The 21,425-nt window shown below is 39.7% G+C and overlaps 1 protein-coding gene across 2 annotated transcripts; it reads left to right on the forward strand.

The window, feature by feature from the left end:
* The first annotated feature begins 4,651 nt into the window (after nucleotides 1–4,651).
* Nucleotides 4,652–19,893, forward strand: LOC108699218 (class I histocompatibility antigen, F10 alpha chain). 2 transcript variants are annotated; one of them, XM_018231157.2, is made up of 7 exons: nucleotides 4,656–4,783; nucleotides 11,203–11,466; nucleotides 11,815–12,090; nucleotides 14,742–15,014; nucleotides 16,265–16,369; nucleotides 16,582–16,614; nucleotides 18,989–19,893. In XM_018231157.2, the coding sequence occupies exons 1-7, from the start codon at nucleotides 4,729–4,731 to the stop codon at nucleotides 19,027–19,029; spliced, it is 1,047 nt and encodes a 348-aa protein (XP_018086646.1). In that variant the 5' UTR covers nucleotides 4,656–4,728; the 3' UTR covers nucleotides 19,030–19,893. The 2 variants fall into 2 exon arrangements, with proteins under 2 accessions (XP_041429257.1, XP_018086646.1); XM_041573323.1 differs by lacking the exons at nucleotides 16,265–16,369; nucleotides 16,582–16,614; nucleotides 18,989–19,893 and adding an exon at nucleotides 15,245–15,609 and having other exon boundaries at nucleotides 4,652–4,783.
* Nucleotides 19,894–21,425: the final 1,532 nt, after the last annotated feature.

Consider the following 21,425-nt stretch of genomic DNA (forward strand, 5'->3'; position numbering starts at 1 on the left):
ATACTAAAAGTTCACTTAAAGGTAAACCAACCCTTTAATAGAGGATTCCAATTTTAACTGTTGGATGTTATCACATAGTTACATAGTTAAATTGGGTTGAAAAAAGACAAAGTCCATCAAGTTCAACCCCTCCAAATGAAAACCCAGCATCTATACACACACCCCTCTCTACACTCACATAAATTCTATATACCCATACCTATACTAACTATAGAGCTTAGTATCACAATAGCCTTTGATATTATGTCTGTCCAAAAAATCATCCAAGCCATTCTTAAAGGCATTAACTGAATCAGCCATCACAACATCACCCGGCAGTGCATTCCACAACCTCACTGTCCTGACTGTGAAGAACCCCCTACGTTGCTTCAAATTAAAGTTCTTTTCTTCTAGTCTAAAGGGGTGGCCTCTGGTACGGTGATCCTCTTTATGGGTAAAAAGGTCCCCTGCCATTTGTCTATAATGTCCTCTAATGTACTTGTAAAGTGCAATCATGCCGCCACTTAAAATCCTGCCGCCACTTAAAATCCTGCCGCCCTAGGCACGGTGGCCTTGGTGGCCTTTCCACAAATCCGTGGGCCTGGGTGTCATGCTGAGCTTTTTAAATAAATTCACACTTTTTCCAATACAAATGGAAATCATGTTAATTTTTTGTCTACAGGGTACTGGATGGAAGGCACCAGGATCTCCAATTGTGGCCCCATCTCTTTCCTGAAACACAAATCATGCCTTTTTATCTCGGGCCCACAAGGTCATTGACTACAGTACTCCCTGTTAATGGTCCTGAGAATAAAAATATAAAATGCCATCCTTAAAATGTCTTGCTTGTGTGAATACTAGTAACCAAATAATACTCTACTAAGCTGTTGTGGCCTGATAAATGCCAGTTCCAGGGCAGCGATCAGTTTCCCATTCAAATAATGTAAGCAGCAGAATTGGATTTTGGTGCTTGTTAACTAGCTGTTACATGTCAGTGGGAAATAAGCCCCATGTTCCCCTTTAGTGATTCAGTTTAAAGCAACTCTTTAATCAAATACATTGTCCTGTTGGGTTTTCCAGTAAATTCTCCCTGACACATGCCATCAACCTAAATATGTGGATTCTAAGAGCGTGTAACAAGCTCTAAGGGTGTTGTTTGTGTGTTTCCGTTTGTAAAGGGCAGAAACCAGCATTTAAAGGGGAAATAGGGGCGAGAAGAAGAGTAGAAAATTGATTGAGAAATCCAAAAGCACAGAAAAACACACCCAAGCTGTAGAAATAAATATGAATGTATGTCATGAGGGCTGCTTATTTAACCAAATGACTCCATATTATAATAGATGAAAAAGCAAAGATCTCTTTATGACCAAGGGCCTATATAAGCCTTACTCTGCCTCTTGCACATTGGCTGGATCAGTGTGGTCTATTGTCCCTGGTCTTTGTTTACGAGTCTGTTGATATTAATACTTTTCCATCCCCTGTTTCTCATCCCTGCCCTATATCTTAGAATTGTTGCTGTTTGCTCCTTGCCCTTGTTCTGTCTGCTACCTTCCTTTATAACCACTGGTCCGACTTTCTCTTTTGCTTATACGTTATCTGCTATTTATCCTTATTTCATTGCATTAGACTGAATAATCCTCTTCTGCTTGGCTGTCATCACTCATATTCACTTGTATGTTTTAGATATTACAGTAATGATCAAAATAAATATGACATGACACAAAGTCTGCCAGCGACCCTTGCAACCAGGCCATATACATCTTGAGCCAAATAAACTGTTACTGTTCGTGTTTGCCTTTTGTTTGGATTTGAATAAGTTATATTTTCTCAATTAAAAGGGTTAATGGTGATGATTTAATTTTTGCCCTTAATACTTCCCCCAGGGCTCCTTCTCTAATAAAGGAGAGTTAGAATCTTCCCTTGGAATTTATCAAGGACAGACATTAAAGGGGCACTATACCCACTTTGTTTAACATTATTGCAATAAGTAGGGCTTCTGTTGAACCTTAATTTTGCCAATTGTTTTAATCAGAAAAAAAATATTTCTAGCTAAACAGGGCAAACAGTAAAACTGTTTATCCTCGCAAAGTAACTAATAGAATTACAAGTATATAAACTGTCCTTTCCCCATTTGTTGTGTGAGTTTTGTAAGCAGGAGTCATGCAGTGGGGGGGAGGGGTGATCTGTGCATTGGGAATCTAATTATTTGCCTTTTAAGGACCAAACCTGGCTTTGTTGACAATGGTTTCCGTGTGCCACCACCCTTCTATTGCCAAAAAATAGAACCAAAGTAAAGTGGTCTTTAATTTTGCTATTACACACTATTTGCTACAAGAGATAGAAAAAAACTATACATTTTTACATTAAAACAGCAGGCTGAACGCCTTTCCAACACAAGCATTGTTTTGGTTTCTGCTGAATATAGGTGTATGTTAACCCTTTAAAATCCAGAGTATGGAGAAAGCAGAATGTAAAGGGAAAGTCAGAGAAACAGCATTATTACTTGTTTGATTTTTGTGTGCAGATTTTCTTGACTTTCAGGTCCATAATCCCATAATGTTTATCAAAATAAAGTATGGAGATTGTGCACAGAGTAGCAGAACCAGCAGAGGGCACAGTATCGCTGTTATAATTATAAGTGGAAAAATACAGTAAGTGGTTGTGTCTGTCACGTGCTTGTTACTAGATGGGAGGCTACTGTGTGATCAGTGTCTTGTGACATAATTTACTTTCAGTTTCTCTCATGCCTCTTCTGATCATTTCAGTGGTCAGGTTTTTTGGGGATTATAAGTACCGTATATTTTATTTGTTGAATGCCAATGTTTTCCATAACACTGGGCAGAATAAATAAGAAACAGAAATACAGGAGATCAAAACATAATCCCTCCATGCTTATCCAATACTACATTTTGTATACATAAGCCTAGAAAAACCCAGGACACCAACAATTTTTTTTTCAATGAGGGCCTGTAACTTCTAGTTACACCACTGCTCCAGACTAAAGCAAGAGAGAGAGGTTTAAGGTGGGAAACAGCAGGATTAGTGGGGTGCAACCAAGCAGTTGCTCTGAAAGGAGCGGAGTATTCGGCCAGGAACATATAGAGAGACGTGTAGTTAGGTGCAGAGGAAAAAGGGCTTAGAAGTTTATGAAAAGGAGTTTATAAGTTATTCTTTGTTTTATGGGAAACCATGATAAGGACTTGAGCTGTACCCTCTTGGATGAGAGTAGGAGAATTCTGGTATCCAAACTTAAGGGAGAGATGGGAAATTGAGAGGCCAGTTAGAAGCTTATTACAGTAGTCTAAGCGGGATAGGATGAGAGCATGCACAAGCATCTTAAATGTTGGAAAAAGGAACTAACCCCCTGGCAGCGTACCATGCTGAGCCAGCAGCCAGTCAGAGAACTACCACTAAACTGAACCACTCCAACGCCCCATCCCTTGCAATTTCAATCAATAACGTAAAATTGTTCACTGGTGTCACATTAAATACTTCACTACTTATAAACATATTGGAGAGAAAGCCAAACATTTTGGCTTTGAGTACCCAATATGCTGTTTATTGAGAAAGGCTTGAGAAAGGGCCCTGTGTGGCCCGAAACGTTGCCATGTTTTGAAGTCTGCAATGAACCAATAAAAGTCACTTTTTGCATTACCAAAACGGATTTGTGTGCTACAGCTATTTTGGACTTTGTTGTAGGAAGCAATTAGGTCTGGACTGACAATCTATAGATTCTGGCAAATGCCGGAGGGCTGCTGTATTGGGCATTGTGAGGAGTTGATTGAGCCTTGGAATACTTACAGTGAATTTGAATCCCAGTCCAAACCTGGGAGGCATTTATTTAACTCCTGATTCCATCAAGTGGTACAAATCTTTTAAATAATTTTTCCAATGTAACTGAGCTTGCTATAATATTTGGGGGAACCTGTATGAATTTATAGCTATGCATGTTTGCTTACAAATGGTAATGCAGTAAAAACCTATATCGTGCTACATAATTGTTTTTTTGGGGGTTTATATTGAATTTTCCACTAATGAAGAGTCACTATTTTAAAAGCATTTCAGTTAAATACTTGGGAAAAGGTAGACATTTTTGAGGATTTCATATCATATTTAGTCACGATTACTTTTAGATTGTAAGCTCTAATGGGCGGGGCCCTCTTTACCTCCTCAGTATTTGTATGTTGGAGGTATTTCTCTTGTACAGCTCTGCACTTTATAAATGTCTGCCAATAACAAAGGGATTTTATCTTGCCAAAGGCAGAATTTACATTGTGGTGATTTCTCCCGTGGAATTTACAGTGAGTTCTGGTGAAGCTGCCAGTGCACTGTGACAAGCTATGGGCTGAAAACAGAAATTGAAAATTGCTTTGGGGCAGTTTTCAGTTTATTGGTGGCTTTTCACCCATTTAAGATTTACTTTTCAAGTCCTCAATAATGTGGCAAGCTGTTCTCTTTATTTGTCACAGGTAAAAACCAGACAAAGGGGAAGCGTAGGTACAGTTGGCCTTTGTTCAGTGAATGGCTACTGTACTAAATACAAACACTTGTGTTGCTTAGTGTCTTGTGAGAAGAATATCAACATATTTCTCAGAAATTCCCCACATGATGCAATGGAGATGCCTGTCACATTTTGCTTTCTATTTACCACATTCAACTCCCCTTTCTCTAGCCTGAACCTGCTACAGAAAGGAGGAGTCACACGCGTTCTGTCAGCAGTTTATCCTCCGATGGCTTTCTGACCGGACTATGGCACTGATATCATTTCTGGTAATATTCCTTCAGGCCGGGGCTGTTTTTTCTGGTGAGTTATTTATGCCATCTCAGTTTAGTGCAAACATGTGAAGCTGCTATCTAGATTAACCCTTTCACTGCTAAATTCAGTTTGTTTGTTTTTTAACTTCAGCTTTCTAAATATGCTCGAATACTTGTGTAGTTCAACTTTGGTAACAAATTTATTGCCCAAATAGTTGGGGAGCAACCCAAGCACAAAAGAAGTCCCTGGGGATGCCAAATAAGGGCTGCGATTGGCTATTTGGTTGCCGCTTTGTGGACTGGCAGCCTACAGGAGACACTATTTGGCAGTAAATCTGTTTTTTCTACTATCAAAACTGGCCTCCAAGCCTGGAATTCAATAATAAGCTCCTGCTTTGGGGCCATTGGGAGCAACATCCAAGGGGTTGGTGAGCAACATGTCACTGGTATAATAAAAGTCATATATTTTTTTAAAATATATAAAAATATATCACAAGCATATGTTATTATATGTGCAATAATATAACTGATTTGGAACGCTCCACATGTCTCTCGGCTACACAAATGTTAACTGTGTATAGTTTTAAGGCATTTCCCTAAATAATGGATAAAAAAAAACAGTATTATACAATTGGATTTTTAGAGCAATGCAGCAAAAATAAACATAGTTTAGATTACAAGACCAAAAGTGCCCATAACAGTGAGGTGAACCCAGAAAACCACATATTGTAAGAAAGCACACATTTTGAAGAATCCATAATTGGTCAATATGTATTTCTGCTCCAAAATACCCTAGTGCGAAGCTTTGCTAAAGATAGTGGTTTTAATAACATTTTAGAAAATCGCCTCTGTGATAACCCAGTGCTGGGTGTTGTGGAACCGGAAGAATGCACACAGAGATGCCAGACTGCAGGGTAGAAGCTTTATTCCTGGCTGTTCTCTCCACACTCTTCACTCCTTCCCCTTCCCGTGTCCATAACCTTTCTCATTACTCCACCCAGTGCTAAGCTGCTAATGCATATTAAAATGAACATTTAACATCACAGGGATGAATGGAACAACATTACATCCCTCCCCACCTTTACAGAAACAACAAAATAAACTTCAACAAACTAGATGCAAGTGCTCAGAGGCAGAATGTTTTTTGAAAAGTCAGTATCAAGAGCTTTACTGAAAACCAAAATCTTTAAGGTGATCTGGCAGTCTTCAATTTGTTCTATACCAGGCTGTGGATCCTCTTGTACAGTTGGTGCTTGAGTTGTTGTAGGTACTCCAGAAGACATATACCCAGGTGTGTTCAGAGTTAAACTGGTGTTCATTTCTTCATCATCTTCATCATAAGCCGTTTGATCTGTTCCACCAGTGTGGCTTTGAAGTTTCTTAAAGTGGGATATATTTCTAGTTACTTGTTGTCCATTACGCTGATCAATGACCATGGTACCCTTGACTTGGGTAACTTGATAGGGTTCAGGATGATATGGTGAGGATAACTTGCTGCCAGGTCTCACGCTCTTGACAAGAACCCAGTCACCAACCTCCATTGTTATTATTTTTCTGTGAAGGCCACTCTGATCAGCATATCTTTTCATCCTCTTCTTTGCAGCAGCATCATTATGTGTAATAGGTGTACTGACTGACGTTAGAGGGAGATTTGGCAGTTTGATATGCAAAGGACTATTAAAAAGTGCCATTGCTGGTGGTGTGCCAGTGGAAGAGTGAGGTGTTGCTCTGTACTGTCGGAGGAATTTGCATAATTCTTGTTGGAAGTCCTATGTTCTATGGTAGCAATCCTGAGAGTTTTGTTGATGGATTGCAAGAACCTTTCAACCTCACCATTGGCCTGAGGACAGTAAGGAGTAATTTTCCTGTGGGTAAAGCCTAGGTAGGTGGCGAAAGAGTGAAAGTCTGTACTACTGAAAGGAGGGCCATTGTCAGTCTTTACAGTTTCTGGTATACCATATTCAGAAAAGATCTTGTCTAATTTGGGTATGACAGCTCTGGCTGAGGTTGCCGAGACAGTTTCAACTACAGGAAATCTGGAAAAATCATCCATGACGACTAGAAGGTAGGAGGTTAGGTGCTGTTGCCTGGCAAGGTATACAAGACTAAATATGTGCCTCCACTTTTGCATCAATTCCTGGAAACCATACCTTCTCTGTTTATCATCATGCCTTGATGAGTCTCATGAGCAAGATCAACTACTGCGTCCTGCAAATTTACAGGGATGACAAGTTGATTGTCATGCAGGAGTAGATTGGAGTCAGATATGGAAAGTGAGTGTCGGGCATTGAAGAAAGCTTGCAGGTATGCAGTTTGTTCTGGCCATTGGAGACGAGCCTCATCATTGAAAGAACTCCAGTTTTTGGACCTAATGGTTTCCATGACTAACTGGAGGTGAGGATCAGCATCTACTGCTTGCTGGATTTCAACAATTGCCATTGCTTTGGGCACAGCATGCGCCACTACAAAATTCACATGTTCCTCTGCTAGGATGGTTGCTGGAGTGTTGTCCTTTGCAGACTGTAGGGGTGGATGTCTGGAAAAATATTTGGCAGGATTGCCACTTCCTGCTTCATAACGCAAATGAAAATTGTAGTTTTGTAGTCTGATTAGCCAGTGTTCTATTCGCGGGGGAGGTTTGGTTGAATGTTTGTTGAAAAGTGGAATCAGTGGCTTGTGGTCACCAGGCCCGTACTGACAATCTGTGGGTTGCAAACATGAAAGGGAATGTGTCTGTGAGGCTGAACTGAAGGTGGTATATACTGATCAATATGAAGTTTCACCTGTAGCTTCTTTAATTTGCCAATGACGCTAAAAAGTTTTGGATGTACTATGTTGGAACATGGGATTCATTTACGCTGCTCATTAGTGTACAAGACCTAAGGCCACTGCACTGCTGCAGCTAAGGAGAGTGTCAGCAGCATATTCCACAACATAGAAAGAGTCAGTTATTGAGTTGTCTTTGAATGTCAGTTCTGACTGAAATTGACCACATATAGGCAAGGCATGTGATGAGCCATAAGGAAAAAAATTCAGCTCAGTATTTCGTAACGCAGGTTTGATTATAAAGTTCTGGTAAGTGATTTGGCTTATGACATTCACAGATGCCCCTGTATCAATAAGAGCTTCTACAGGGTTGCCATTCATCAGAATTATCTGCTGTGGATTATCAATTGCATGTACATGACAAAAATCCTTTTCAGTAACTGAGAATAAGTATGTGCTGCCTGTATGCACAGCTCCCACTGGTGTCACTGTGCTTACTCTCTTTTCTGGAGATGCTTTAGCAGGTAACTGTTTTTTTGGAGCTTAACCCTTTTGATGGACAGTTTTCCTGGTGGGGATAAGGTCCACCGCAATTATAGTAGGTTGCAGCAGATTTATGGGCTTGATGTTGTTTTGGTGTGATATTAGCTGAAGAGAATGACTGATCTAGAATAGTCATTTTGCTCAATCATTTTAGCTTGATTCTCTGCAGCGTCGTTAATGCGGGCAGTCTCTAGTAATTTAATAGTGGGGTCTCTGAGTGCCTGTCGTCTCAGTTTAGTTGATGTGCACCCCTGTATAAGCTGCAAGTGAATTTCCTTGTCCACATCTGCAAATTCACATGAGACAGCAAGATGTCTTCATCTCACATGATACTCATCAGTGCTTTCATTTGGTGACTGTTTTGACTGTCTGAACTTGAAAGTCTCAAAAACTGGATTTTTATGTGGAGAAAAGTAGTTTGTTAGGGCTGTTTTGCATAAATCATAGTCACTGTCACCTCCTGTGCCTGGCAGAGTTATAAAAATATCATCTACCTGCTCCCCTGCATAATGTAATAACATGGCTTTCTATCTGGCATTGTCAGTAATGTTCATGGCTTAGAGAAATTTAGCCACTTACTCCAGAGTGTTCCTATGTTTGCTTGGGACTGGTGCACATCAAAACAGGGAAAGTTAGGCAGGCTGGCCATGGTTTGTACTGGAATGCTGATAGTACTGTGGATTGTGAGTTGTTTTACGGTGATACCACGCTGATTTGCCGACTTTGAAGCCCAAAGAAAAAGATGTGAACTGTTCAGTAATCCATTTGCAGCTGACGTGGAAAATGCACCATCAAAATGGAGCGGATTGAACTCCAATGTAGTGACACACACAAGGCAAAATATGATTATGTGAGCGCTGCACAGTTTCCACCCCCGACACAATGCCCCAATTGTGTAACCAAGCTGCTCAAATGCTCTCTATGTTTGGCAGTACATACCTGTGTGAACACTTGTTCTCTTTGATGAAGATAAACAAAACATCACACAGAAATTAATCCTGAGGATTTCCTGAGCTCAGAGCCTGACCCCAGACATAGATGAACTTGTATCAAAGATGAGACACCAAGTGTCTGGACTCAGATAGATAGTACTTTATTAAGCCCTCTGGAAGGTTCCTCCGGGAAATGTTTTCACTTTAAATTACTCTGTATAAACACTGTATAAAGATGTATGTTGTTTTATAGGAAATAACTTCTGTGCTATGTTAGTTCCAAGTTCAATATATATACAATAAGGTATTTTCAATTAGTTTTTTTATAAACACTGACCCTGTCTGGCCCTCGACTTGGAGCATTTTTAAAACTTTGGCCCACTGTGTATTTGAGTTTGACACACCTACTGTAAGCCCTAGAGTCTGTAAGCGGCAGAGAGGCACCGGATAAAGTGTAGGCAGCAGGTTCTGCTTTTCCCACAAACTCATTTCCTCAGTGAAGCAGCGTGTTGGGAAACTGCTTATTTCTTAGTCAGTTACTTCTGCACCCTTTATGAACTGTTATGTTATTTGTTTATCTCTTTCTGTTATTTCTAAAATGGTGGTTGCTTATAATATTTCATTTTTAACGTCTAAGAGCTATTAATTTTAATTTTAATATATCAGCCAGTATAACTGATTTAAGGAGAGAATTCCACAACTTCACAGCTGTCACTATAAAAAAAAAAACCCTTTCGGAATATTTAGACTTGACCTCTTTCTTCTAAACAGAATTTGTGCCCTTCTGTCTGCTTGAATGACCTAGAGGTACATAAAGCATCAGAGAGTTTACATGCCTCCCAACTTTCCTTTTTTTGCAGGACAGTCATGATTTTGACAGCTCAACCCGCAGTCCCGGGTTGCCACAAAAATGGGCATTGTCAAAAATCTTTTTGTCCCTCTTTCTGTTTTTATAATGTTGGGAGGTATGAGTTTATTATATGATCCCCTTATACTGTATATTTATACATAGGCATCATATCTCGCCTTAACAACCCCAACTTGGTCAGTCTTTCCTCATAACCGTGGCATTCCAATAACCTTTACCAGCTTAGAAACTCTTCTTTGGACTGTCTATGAGTTCATTAATATCACGTGGTTTTTGGTAACCAAAACGGCATTGTATATTTTAGATGGAGCCTTACCAGTATATAGAAAGTATATACCTCTCCTCCTGTTAATCTATACCCCTTTTCATTAGGACAAAACCTTGTTTGCCCTTCCTGCTGATGACTGACATTGCTTGCTGCAGCCAAGTTTATTATTTATAAGGGCCCCTAGGTCCTTCTCTATCAAAGATTCTTTTAACTTAATCCCATTTAAGTAGCTGCACATGTTTTTAATCCCAAATGCATACCTTACATTAATCAAGACTTAATCTCACCTGCCGCTTCGCTGCCCAGTCTACCAGTTTTTCCAGATCTCCCTGGAAGGAGGTCACATCCTGGATAGAATTAATTGCCTGCATGTCTTTTTTTGTAATAGGCAAACACACATAGCTTACATTTGGCCTAATATAGTAACCTGCAACTCCCTACTAACAACTCTAGAATGCTTCATTGACATCTGCTTGCTGTAAACGATCATCGAGCAAGTTTTCCATCCATGTACAAACAGAATTACCTATACCAACAGGCATTAGATCATTATACCTTTTTAAATATTGAAATTACAGCATCCCATCCATAGGTACTATACTTGAAGAAAGTGAGAACAATTCCTGTTTAGAAGTCTGTGCCACCAGTATGAAGACCTAATGCAGCAACCTAATTGTCTGAACAATAATCAGTGGCGGAACTACCGGGGGAGCAGGGGGTCACGCACCAGGGCCCGCCCCCCTCTAGTTACGTTACTGACAATAATGATTCAGGAAATGATTTATTAACAAACATCCCCACCCCCACCAACCCCAACACAGTATTATGCCATCAGTTATAAATGGGGCAGCCAGAAATATGATAACAGATATTATTATTGTTGTTATTGTTATTATTATTATTATTATTATTAGATGATTTAATATTCTGGCCACTCTAAAGTTCTGTCACTGATGCACCTTGGTATTAATGACCTTTCCAAAAAGACAGACAAATCTAGTCACCAAATGTTGATTTCCTTAGTATCTGGAAAATATAAGTGCTCGTGTGTACATTCTGTAAATATAAATATGCTTGTATCATTCTTGCAGGCAGTCATTCCTATCGCTATTTCTACACGGGGAACTCTGAAGGAGGAGAGGGACAACCTCACTTTACAGCCACTGCCTATTTAGATGACTTTCCTATTGGCATTTACACGAGTGCAACAAAGACGTTTCAACTCAGAACCAAATGGATCGAAGAGAAAGCGGACCCTGCTCTGTGGAAGAACTATACCAACATATTCCAGGGTTGGGAGGTAGAATTCAGACGTGGAGTCAAGAAAATGATGGAGCACTTCAACCAAACTGAAGGTGATAGGCACAGATACACCACAATGCCAGTGTCTGAATGGCACATGTACACCACAGGATACAGTGACAATGTACAAAGAAAACAAAAAGTTTATATACTCTTACAGTATTCATTGCAACCCCTGGGGTGCAATAATAAGCAATTTCTATAACTGGGGGGCAAGAAATGTCCTGACTGATGAACAGTTTATATATATATATATATATATATATATATATATATGTTGACTTTGCTGTGAGTTCCAGTAAACTTGTAGTAACCACATTGGTTTAATCACGCCAATTCCTATCTAGACACATATGGCAGAATTCTGAGGCTTTTCTTTGTATTTAATATCCCTTTTTAAGGTTTCCATTCGCTTCAGTGGATGTATGGCTGTGAACTGGATGATGATGGTGGCATAAGAGCATATGATCTGGATGGGTATGACGGGAGAGAATTCATGGCCTTGGATTTTAAAAAAGTGATTCATATTTCCTCTCGTCCGGAGACTGAGGTCATTGCCCAGAAATGGAACACAGAGACCATCGAGGCAGAGAAAATGAAGAATTACCTGGAAGTGCAGTGCATTGAAACTCTGAAGAAATACATCAGCTATGGAAAGGAGCACTTAGACAGAAAAGGTAAGGGCAGTAAACAACACATGATATTCCATGCCTCCATTACTGAACATGTACCTCTGACTGACAGTTGACGGTTGTTTATTTTTTGTGGGAGATGTTGTATAGACCCTGACCTTCATATACAGGGGTGCTATAAAAGAGGAACGAAAATATAAAGAGAATGGAGTATATAATATACAGCATAAAGCACACAAAACTAGGCATGATTCCATTTTTACCCTGGTTCCATGTTGGCTCCATGTTTTGTTCCATTTTTGTGTTAAACATTTTAGACGCGTTATTTAAGGAATGATTCATCAAAGTATTTTCGCATGCACGAATAGACATATCGCAATCGTTAATTCTACATTTCTGCACAGCGGTAATCTAATTGCATTGCAATACTTATAGAATAGAATTAATCCTTATTCATTATTCACTAACATCTATTAAGAGATAAAAGCATAAAATAGTGCGATAATTACTGTGAAATTTAACACCTCCTAGGAGTAGGCGTTACTAAAGAACATCAGATGGATAAATAGAGGAAGATGTAGTGAGGAGCTGTAGGGCAGCAATTAAAGACCTTTCTGAGGAACTGGAGACTTACCTACAGCCACTAACACATTTTCATGATACCTTGGGCAGGTCCAGAATGCATTATGTTCTGTGTATTGGAATTATATTAAGTTTCCCAGGGAAAGGAATGACTAGAATACTGTAAAAAAAGACTTCTGCTCTGCCAGTGGTATCCCGAATGTCAGGTGCTATAGATTGCTAATAACGTGTGACTATATCAAATGCCCTAAAATATCGCACAAAATAACGCACGCTATAAAATACTGCACACAATTCAGCTTAAATGAACGTAAAAATATAATTTCTCAAGTTAGACAAGTAAATTTGTAGTGAATCGATCGTTCATTCTAAAAATATAAGAAGTCATAAAACGTTTTTGCTATGCTATAAATAACACTCGCTTTATTGAATCAGTCCCTTTCTGTCTATGCTGAGCAGCATGTTTTTCTTGTACCTGAGTTGGGGCGTATGCAATAAAAAGGAGCTAGTTTACTAACATTTGGATAAACAATTTTCCAATCCTAAATTATTTTCCCTATGTAGTTGCATACCAAAATTAACATTTTAGTAAATCAGCCCAGAATGTGTATTTTGTATGCAATCAGGGGCGCTCCGCCTATTAAGCGAGTTAAGGCACTTGCCTCAGGCAAGTGCAAAAATGCCGCTTCTGCCGCAAAAATGCCGCTCCTGGTAACTAAGAGCCGAATTTCCGTTTTTAAACCCGGAAATTCGTCTCTTCTAGTGCAGAGAGTGTAATTGCACTCTCTGCACTAGCGACGTGGACTAGCGACGTGGACAGGGGGCGGCAAAAACGAAGGCCGCCTCGAGTGGCAAATTGGGTAGGATCCCCCCACATAGGGGGCACACAGTGCAGGGGAACCCCATATGCAAAGCCAGCTGGTGGCTGACACAAAGTATGACACCCCTGTTCCCAATACACCCGTGTAAATCACCTAGTAAAGTAAAGGGCACCTTGCCATATTAAGGTACAGTTCATATTAAGAATGCTCTTTCTTGCATGACAGTGAATAGTCTTCTGTTTCTAGTTAGTGCAAAATAATTGCACCTTATTGGTGGGGAAATTGTGCTTAACGACTAAATACAAAACACTTTGGTTAGTTAAGGAAGTAATGTAAACATGAAGATGATTATTAAGAACCCATGTGTATAGTTGCTCTGTAACTAATGCTGCCATAAATATGGCTCCCTAGTGCCTTGTGTCCCTTTACTCCCCAGCTTATTTATTTTGAATATCAGGCATATTATGTCCCCCTGGATTCAGTGCTGCCATTCACAACTGCATCTTAGGTCAAGTACAGGAAGGTTTAGCAGCTGTTCGCTGTACAGGGATGTGAAATGTTACCCGGAAACCTGTTATCCATAAAGCTCCAAATTACAGATATGCCATCTCCCATAGAATCCATTTTAGCCAAATAATCAACATTTTAAAAAACTATTTCCCTTTTCTCTGTAATAATAAAACAGTACCTTTTACTTGATCCCAACTAAGATACAATTAATCCTTATTGGCAGCAAACCCTGCCTATTGGGTTTATTATGTTTAAATGATTTTCTAGTAGACTTAAGGTATGAAGATGCAAATAATGGAAAGGCACATTATCTGGAAACCCCCGGTCCCAAGCTTTTTGGATAACAGGTCATACACCTGTACTTTGCACCTTGCCCTCCATATAACTGCAGTCAGAGATCCCCGATGCCAGAATACTACCTTCAGTATAATAATAGTTATTCTCCTGATGATGAAACATATTACACTGAGTTTGTACAGAGAATGTTTGATGAAACCTTTCAGTGCCTTCCCTGGTGGAGATTACAATCTGGTTTCCTTATCACAAGCCCATACACACAAAAACTAGGGTCACCTTGAAAAGAAACTGTTTTCAGCTGCCTCTTGTGTGCAGTCTCCAGCCTCTCGGATTCCTTTGGTTAACCCTTACACTGAAAGCCAATATCACTATGAGGTTTCCAAACATACCATTATGATCGTGTGAATGGGTTAAAACATTGTTATTATTGGTGCATTGACTCTTTAAAAAATGACTTCTCATTGTACATTTTATTTTGGCTTTCAGTTGCACCCAAGGTGAAGGTTTTTCATCAGCAGTCTGCAGGTGTCATAAAGCTTCACTGCCAGGCGTATGGATTTTACCCCCAATCTATCAAAGTGAAGTGGTTTAGGAGAGGAGCACAAAAAGTGCGGTCATTTGAGGTCCCATTAATTCTCCCCAACACTGATTTCACCTATCAGACTCGTGTGACAATCACGGTGCCACCGGAGGAGATGGATACCTACTTCTGCCATGTTGATCATAGCAGTCTAGAGAAAACACACATTGTGGTTTGGGGTAAGTGTTATGTGGGGATTATTCTCAGATATTAATAAACAGGGGTGTATACATCAGCCTAAGGCTGTCAGCAATTGATAATAGTTGGAAGTCAACAACATATGGGAGGATTCAGGCTGGACATCCCTGATTTTTGTTATTTTTTTTCCAAACCCTTACATGTGGCCTCAGCCTTTGTTCATTGCCAGTAGCCACCTTTTCTCTAACTCCGGCCCTTGTTATATCCACAGGTTGAATCCTGTTAGAGCGAAGGGGCTGTGGGTTCCATGGGGTTCCAGAAAAAAACCTGCACCATGGACATGGAGAAAAAATAACGACTTGTGCCATTGTTGTAGGCCCTAGAACTCAGCAGCTTATTAATAAACAACATCCTCCAATGTATTCTTTTTCTGTTTTTAAACGGGCTAACAAACTGAACAAGTTTTGATTTTTAAAGCATCTTTCCCCAGTGTCTCTGACCAAGTGTCGTCATGTGCATGCATAGAAATCAAGAGACAGGCCCTCACTCTAGCATTAGACACTGGAGAAGAGCCACACCAAGGGGCAGATTTATTAAGGTTTGAGTTGTGTTTTCCATGAAAATTCTAGTTTTCGAGTTGTATTTTTTTTTTTAAAAAAAACTCAAATTGTTTGAGTTTAAAAAAAAAAGAAAAAAAAAACTCAAATATTCGAGATTTATTATACCCCGACCCTGTTAATAGCTAGAGTCATTTAGAAGTCCCTTGAACCATTTGCAAATGTCAACTGCCTGCTTGATGTTTGAGTTTTTTTCAGAGGGTTTTGCCTGAAAAGTTAAATAATTTGAGCGAAAATTGATCAATTCGAGTTTTTGGGTTTCGAGACTTGAACTTACAGAATTGGGTTTTTGACATTCAAGTTTTTTCTTAATCAAGATACCATTCAAGTTTAAAGTTTATTTGAGGTTAAAAAAAAAAACTCTTACACCCGACTTTTGATAAATAACTCCCCAAGTGTCACACCAAGAAATTAGTAGCTGGTCCTTGTTGCATTATTGATTTTGCTCAAAATATCTACTCTAAGAATTCACACCTCAACTCCATGGAAGTATTGAGGTTCTGGGACCCCATATTGATTTCAATGAATTATACAGGATAGGCAAATAAAAGTACTGTAGTACCCCTCCAGAAATGAAAACCTATTTTATTCTATGTTTACGTAACCTGGTGGTCCATAGTCTATTTCAAGTCTCCATGTTGATATGTATGTCACAATCTTTGTTTTTTAAACAGATCCCAGCCAGAACCACCTTTTGTATGCGTCGCTTGGTGCTAGCAGCATATTGCTTCTCATTCTCACCTTTGTATTGGGACTGAAGTTGGGTCGGAGAAGGCAAGGTAAGAATCAGAGCTCTGTACCTGACAAAAGCTGGGGTTAGTCGTTGATACAGTGATTATGATTGACTCAAGAAGGTTTGGCTGGTTTAACTGGTTGGACAGACTGGTGCTTAGAAGCTTTGGTGAAGCTACCTATTGCGTAACCATGTTGTGAGACAGGCTAGGGAGGAGAACACCAGACCTGTAATATGAAATGTTTTTCTTTATTGCAGGGAACAGAACTTCCACTTATTCTCTCACCCCAGGTAAGTTACAATTTTGGTAAGTACTATACCCCTCTTTTAACTGCTGTGAACAAACCCTTCCAACGACCTTCAGAGGGCAATTTAATGAATATTTTAGGATGTATAGCTTGAAGAGGATGTATATTTTGCATAAATATATTAATATCATATCTGGTGGGATACATCAGCTACAATTAAAATTGGCATGACTTCAAGAAGCACTAAACCCCTTGCTAATAAAAACCCCTACCCCCCATAGTCCCCCCCCACAGGCGTTAACACAAGTAAATGCCCCATAGCCGGTAATTACCCCTCGTTGCAAAATCAGCGCAGCATAGCTCACGGGGGCCATCTTCAGCGCTTCAGTAATCTTCAACAAGTAATCACTGTATCGGCACGTGCACAGTTGCAGCAGTTTTGCAGTTTGTTACAACTGCGTATGTGCAAAAAGCGTCGAAAATTACCGAAGTGACAGAAGACCCGAAGAATAATGAAGTGCCGGAAGATGTCGCCCGTGAGCTCCGCTGACTCTGCAACGAGGGGTAATTGCCAGCTTTGGGGCATTTACTTGTGTCAACACCTGTGCGATGGGGGGAACATGGAGGGGGGACTATGGCGCGTAGGGGTTTTTATTAGCAAGGGAGTTTAGTTCTCCTTTAAGTTAACCATGTATGGTAAAGCTGGCCATAGATGAAAACATTTTTAAAAGATCTTTCGTTATCGTGAGACCAAGATTATCTTGAAAGATTGTTTAAATGTACAATTGTCCATCAACTAAAAAGACCATTTCAAATGCTATTGTCTAGTTGAAGCCTGGAAAACTGAGGGTAGCTGCCTGCTTGGCCCTGCAAACAAACCATAGATAGATTTCACTGGGACCGATGACATTTTTTTTAACCTGGCCGATTTAATTTTCTGACAGCAGTCAGACGAAAAATCGTAAGATGCGCGATCGTTCGATTCCCACGATAATTTGACGGATTGGTTTGATTGCACTAAAATCGGTCGTTCACCAAAGAAAAATTTTTGTGTCTATGGGGACCTTTGAACTCCTATTTTGGTGGTTGCCAAATTAGCAGATCTTTACCCTATTTGGCCACCAATGGGCCCATGAAGACCTATTGCTAAATGACTGCATTTCTATACCAATGTGGTCCTTGACCAATGGGATTTTCAAACCTGCCTGATCAGCACCAATTTTCAGACAGATATCAATTGGCCACGACCTAGGGGCCCAGAAATGGGGTGATAAGCTGCCAAGTCAGTCTGGAGAAGACTACGTTGGCAGCTTGTATTGGCACATATATGGACAGCTTTATAATAGTTTTTTAAAATCTTTTCTATCCCAAATTCTGCTCTGTATCAATCCCAGAAGAGAAGCACAACCGTAGTACAACCTTATCTCTAGCCAGTAATGTTTGAGTTGCATGGTAGTGTTCGAGTTAATATAACAAACAGGGGAAAGTTGTGCTCACCACTGTACGAGTTGGTGCCATACAGGAAAACCACATGTCATTAGAGAGGTCAGTTTCCTAATTTAAATTGAGGCTCATGAAAACTGCCGATTATGAGGTCAAATTTACATAAAGGAGAGAGAATGTATACTATGTGCAAATGTTGTATATTTATCACAGTGGAACACATTAAGTTCTTTCCGCCTGAGTGCCGCACCGTCATCTTCACTGTTACTGTGGGTGACCATGAGGCCATATCACTTTACTGTATTATCTAGTATAAGTAATTCTAAAACAACTGGACTTGCTGCGTAATCATTGAAGACGTTTCCATTGAAAACAGCAGCACTCCAGTATTATTGAAAAAAGTGAAGAACTTTACTTAAAATGCCTTAGGCAACGTCTCGAATTGAAACTTCTCTAGTCGAAGTTCTAAAAAAAATAGCTTGAAATTCGAATTTTTTTAATTCAAAAATTCACCTCGATCTTTGATAAATCTGCCCCAAAGTATGGATGTTATACAGAAGTTGAAAAATCCAAGACATTAATAAATATAATCTACATGGCTCAATGTAAAAACAGGAATGATGGCCTGACTGTGAGGTTGAGTGGATGGGGGAGAGGATTCTTAATAACATTCAGGCATCCAATGTAATAGTGCTGTTTAGATGTAGAAATGTATCAAAGAGTGAAGTCGCCACAGTCCTCTAGAGTGAAATTCCGCCACTCTCCATTCATTTCTATGGGATTTTTAAAAGAGCATTTATCAATGGGTGAAAGTGATAGTTCATACTTTGATAAATACTCTTTTCAAAATCACATAAAAATGAATAGAGAGTGGCGGAATTTCACTCTAACTTCACTCTTTGATAAATATACCCCACTGACGTAGGTACCTTATCATAAGCAGGTACCTACATTATTATCACTTTCTATTACAGTTACAGATGGAGACCAACCCCCACCGTCCCCTTCCGTATGAGTAATGAGCAAAATGCCAATGAGCCGTACCAAACCAACATGCTGGAATGGCTCCACTCCACTCTACATTCCTGTAGAACAGGAAGGACAAAGAAACACAACCTGAGATGGATGGATTCTTCCAAACTGTGACTGCAGTTGGCAATCTGATAAGACAGGACAGGACAAAAGAAGAGAGTAGATGGAGCCACAAATTCAAAGACTCATGCACTTTATTGCTAGTGCAACACACGATAGAGAACCTTGGCCTGTTACAATATGGTTAATAATTATTTTCTTAACTATTTATTTCCAAGGCCAAGGGTCTATCATGCAACATTCTAGCTGTTATGGTAAGACCCCGGCAACCTGTGAGAGGCACAGAGAGTTGAGCCTGACAGAATGGACGTCCCATTACCTGTTCTTGAGCAGCCGAGCAGACTCTGGCAAAAACATGCCTAATCTGTATGTGCCAATCTATGGTACAGACTATTGAACGTTCTGTATATTACGTTATTAGCTCATCTTTTCAGATGTTTATGTACTTAATTGTTTAGACTACCTGACTAGTATTAACATTTTATACTTTGTGTGATGTATTTTTAGCAAATCAATCCTAGGTCAGTGAAAAATCAAGTATCAAGTGGTGCAATTGTTCATCCAACACATTTCTGCTGTTTTCTATGTCACTTCAACCTGGTTGGGGGTAATATAGGGATAATATTAACCATACTTACTCACAACTTACTCTAGGGTTAGAAGACTGGGCTTGGGATCCTACTTCACCTGGCCATTTACAATAAATAGTTTGTACATTGTACAGGTATGGGACCGTTATCCAGAATGCTCTGGGTTTTGCGAATAACTGATCTTTCCATAATTTTGGATCTCAATACCTTAAGTCTACTAGAAAATCATGTAAACATGAAATAAACCCAATAGGCTGGTTTTGCTTCCAATAAGGATTCATTTATATCTTAGTTTGGACTAAGTACAACCTACTGTTTTAATATTACAGAGAAAAGGATAAAATGGAGTCTATGGGAGACACCCATTCTGTAATTTGGAGCTTTGTGGTTAACGGGTTTCCGGATAATGGACCCTATAGCCTGTATCACTAGGCAGGCTTAAGAAAGGGCGAGACTAAACCAGAAACGTTGCTTGGTTGTCTGACCTAATAAATTCAACTTCTCACTTTTGCAACAAAGAGGTGCTGCAGCAGTATTTTTTCTAGTATGTGTACCTAACCCCTGGCAGCCAACTCACAAGGTTCTATAAGGTGGTTGAAGCACAGACTTCTATTAATTTAAGTTTTCAATACTCAAGCTATTGGGAATTTTGCAGCCAAATGCTCTGGTCGAATGAAAAAAAAATAAATTTGTAAGCAAAAAGTCTCTAGACTTTTGTGGCTCGTAGCAGCCCTCCACCTACATTGGGTTGATACAGGTATGGGACCTGTAATCCAGAATGCTCGGGTGGGGTTTTAAAGATAATGGATCTTTCCGTAATTTGGATCTTCATACCTAAAGTCTACTAGAAAATCACGTAAACATGAAATAAACCCAATAGGCTGGTTTTGCTTCCAATAAGGATTAATTATTTGGATAAAATGGAGTCTATGGGAAATGACCTTTCTGTAATTCAGAGCTTTCTTGAAAATGGGTTTCCGGATAATGGATCCAGTTACTGTAATTAGAGTTGCCTCTAAGTTACACATTTTTGCACGCAGATAAAAGCCGAGAGCTGTGCAACATATTACAAAAAGTCAGTGCTTGTCAAAGGGTTTGCCTTGAAAGCGCTGGTTAGATTAATGGCCATATAGTAGTAATGAAATAATGAAGTGCTTTAGAAGGGCATTATTAGCAGTAATGAATATGAATTGAAATGACGTATATACGGAGGAAGGTCTAGTTATATCTGCCATAACCCAAATAGGGTCGCTGCTTATTTCCGGAAAGTAAAAAGAAATATTAGAATTATTTTTATTATTTATTTATTATTATTAAAGGAAAACTATAACTCTGAACTAGTGATGTGCACGCCAACCTGATACTCGCATCCCCCTTTCCGGGTCGCAGGCGGGTTGAGCTCTGGACTGCTCTCCCCACCCACGACATTCCAAATGCCGGCTTCCGAGTTGAACTTTTATAGACACACGTCTCTTGTCCCGCACCTTTTCTGACATCATCGGTGGGGTGGGTCAGCTCGGGCCTTTAAAAGGAACCCGGGGAAGTCGGGCTCGGGCAGGTGCAGGTTGGGAAGAGCCCGACCCGCACATCACTTACCCTGAACAATGTAGGGCTCTTTAAAAATATATTGCATAAAATAGCCCATTTTGTGTTTTTTCCCTGGTAGCAATTGCCTAAAAATGTCAAGGTTTTCAAGGTATTCTTATCTTTTTTGGATCATTCAGTCCAT

The sequence above is a fragment of the Xenopus laevis genome, chromosome 8L (genome assembly GCF_017654675.1).
Source record: "Xenopus laevis strain J_2021 chromosome 8L, Xenopus_laevis_v10.1, whole genome shotgun sequence".
NCBI lineage: Eukaryota > Metazoa > Chordata > Amphibia > Anura > Pipidae > Xenopus > Xenopus laevis.

What these genes read in the sequence shown, in the direction of transcription:
- LOC108699218 (XM_018231157.2), top strand. Translation starts at nt 4,729, where the DNA reads ATGGCACTGATATCATTTCTGGTAATATTCCTTCAGGCCGGGGCTGTT. An exon ending in GCACTTCAACCAAACTGAAG is followed by an intron (nt 11,467 to 11,814) that starts GTGATAGGCACA and finishes TCCCTTTTTAAG; the next exon opens with GTTTCCATTCGCTTCAGTGG. An exon ending in AACACACATTGTGGTTTGGG is followed by an intron (nt 15,015 to 16,264) that starts GTAAGTGTTATG and finishes TTTTTTAAACAG; the next exon opens with ATCCCAGCCAGAACCACCTT.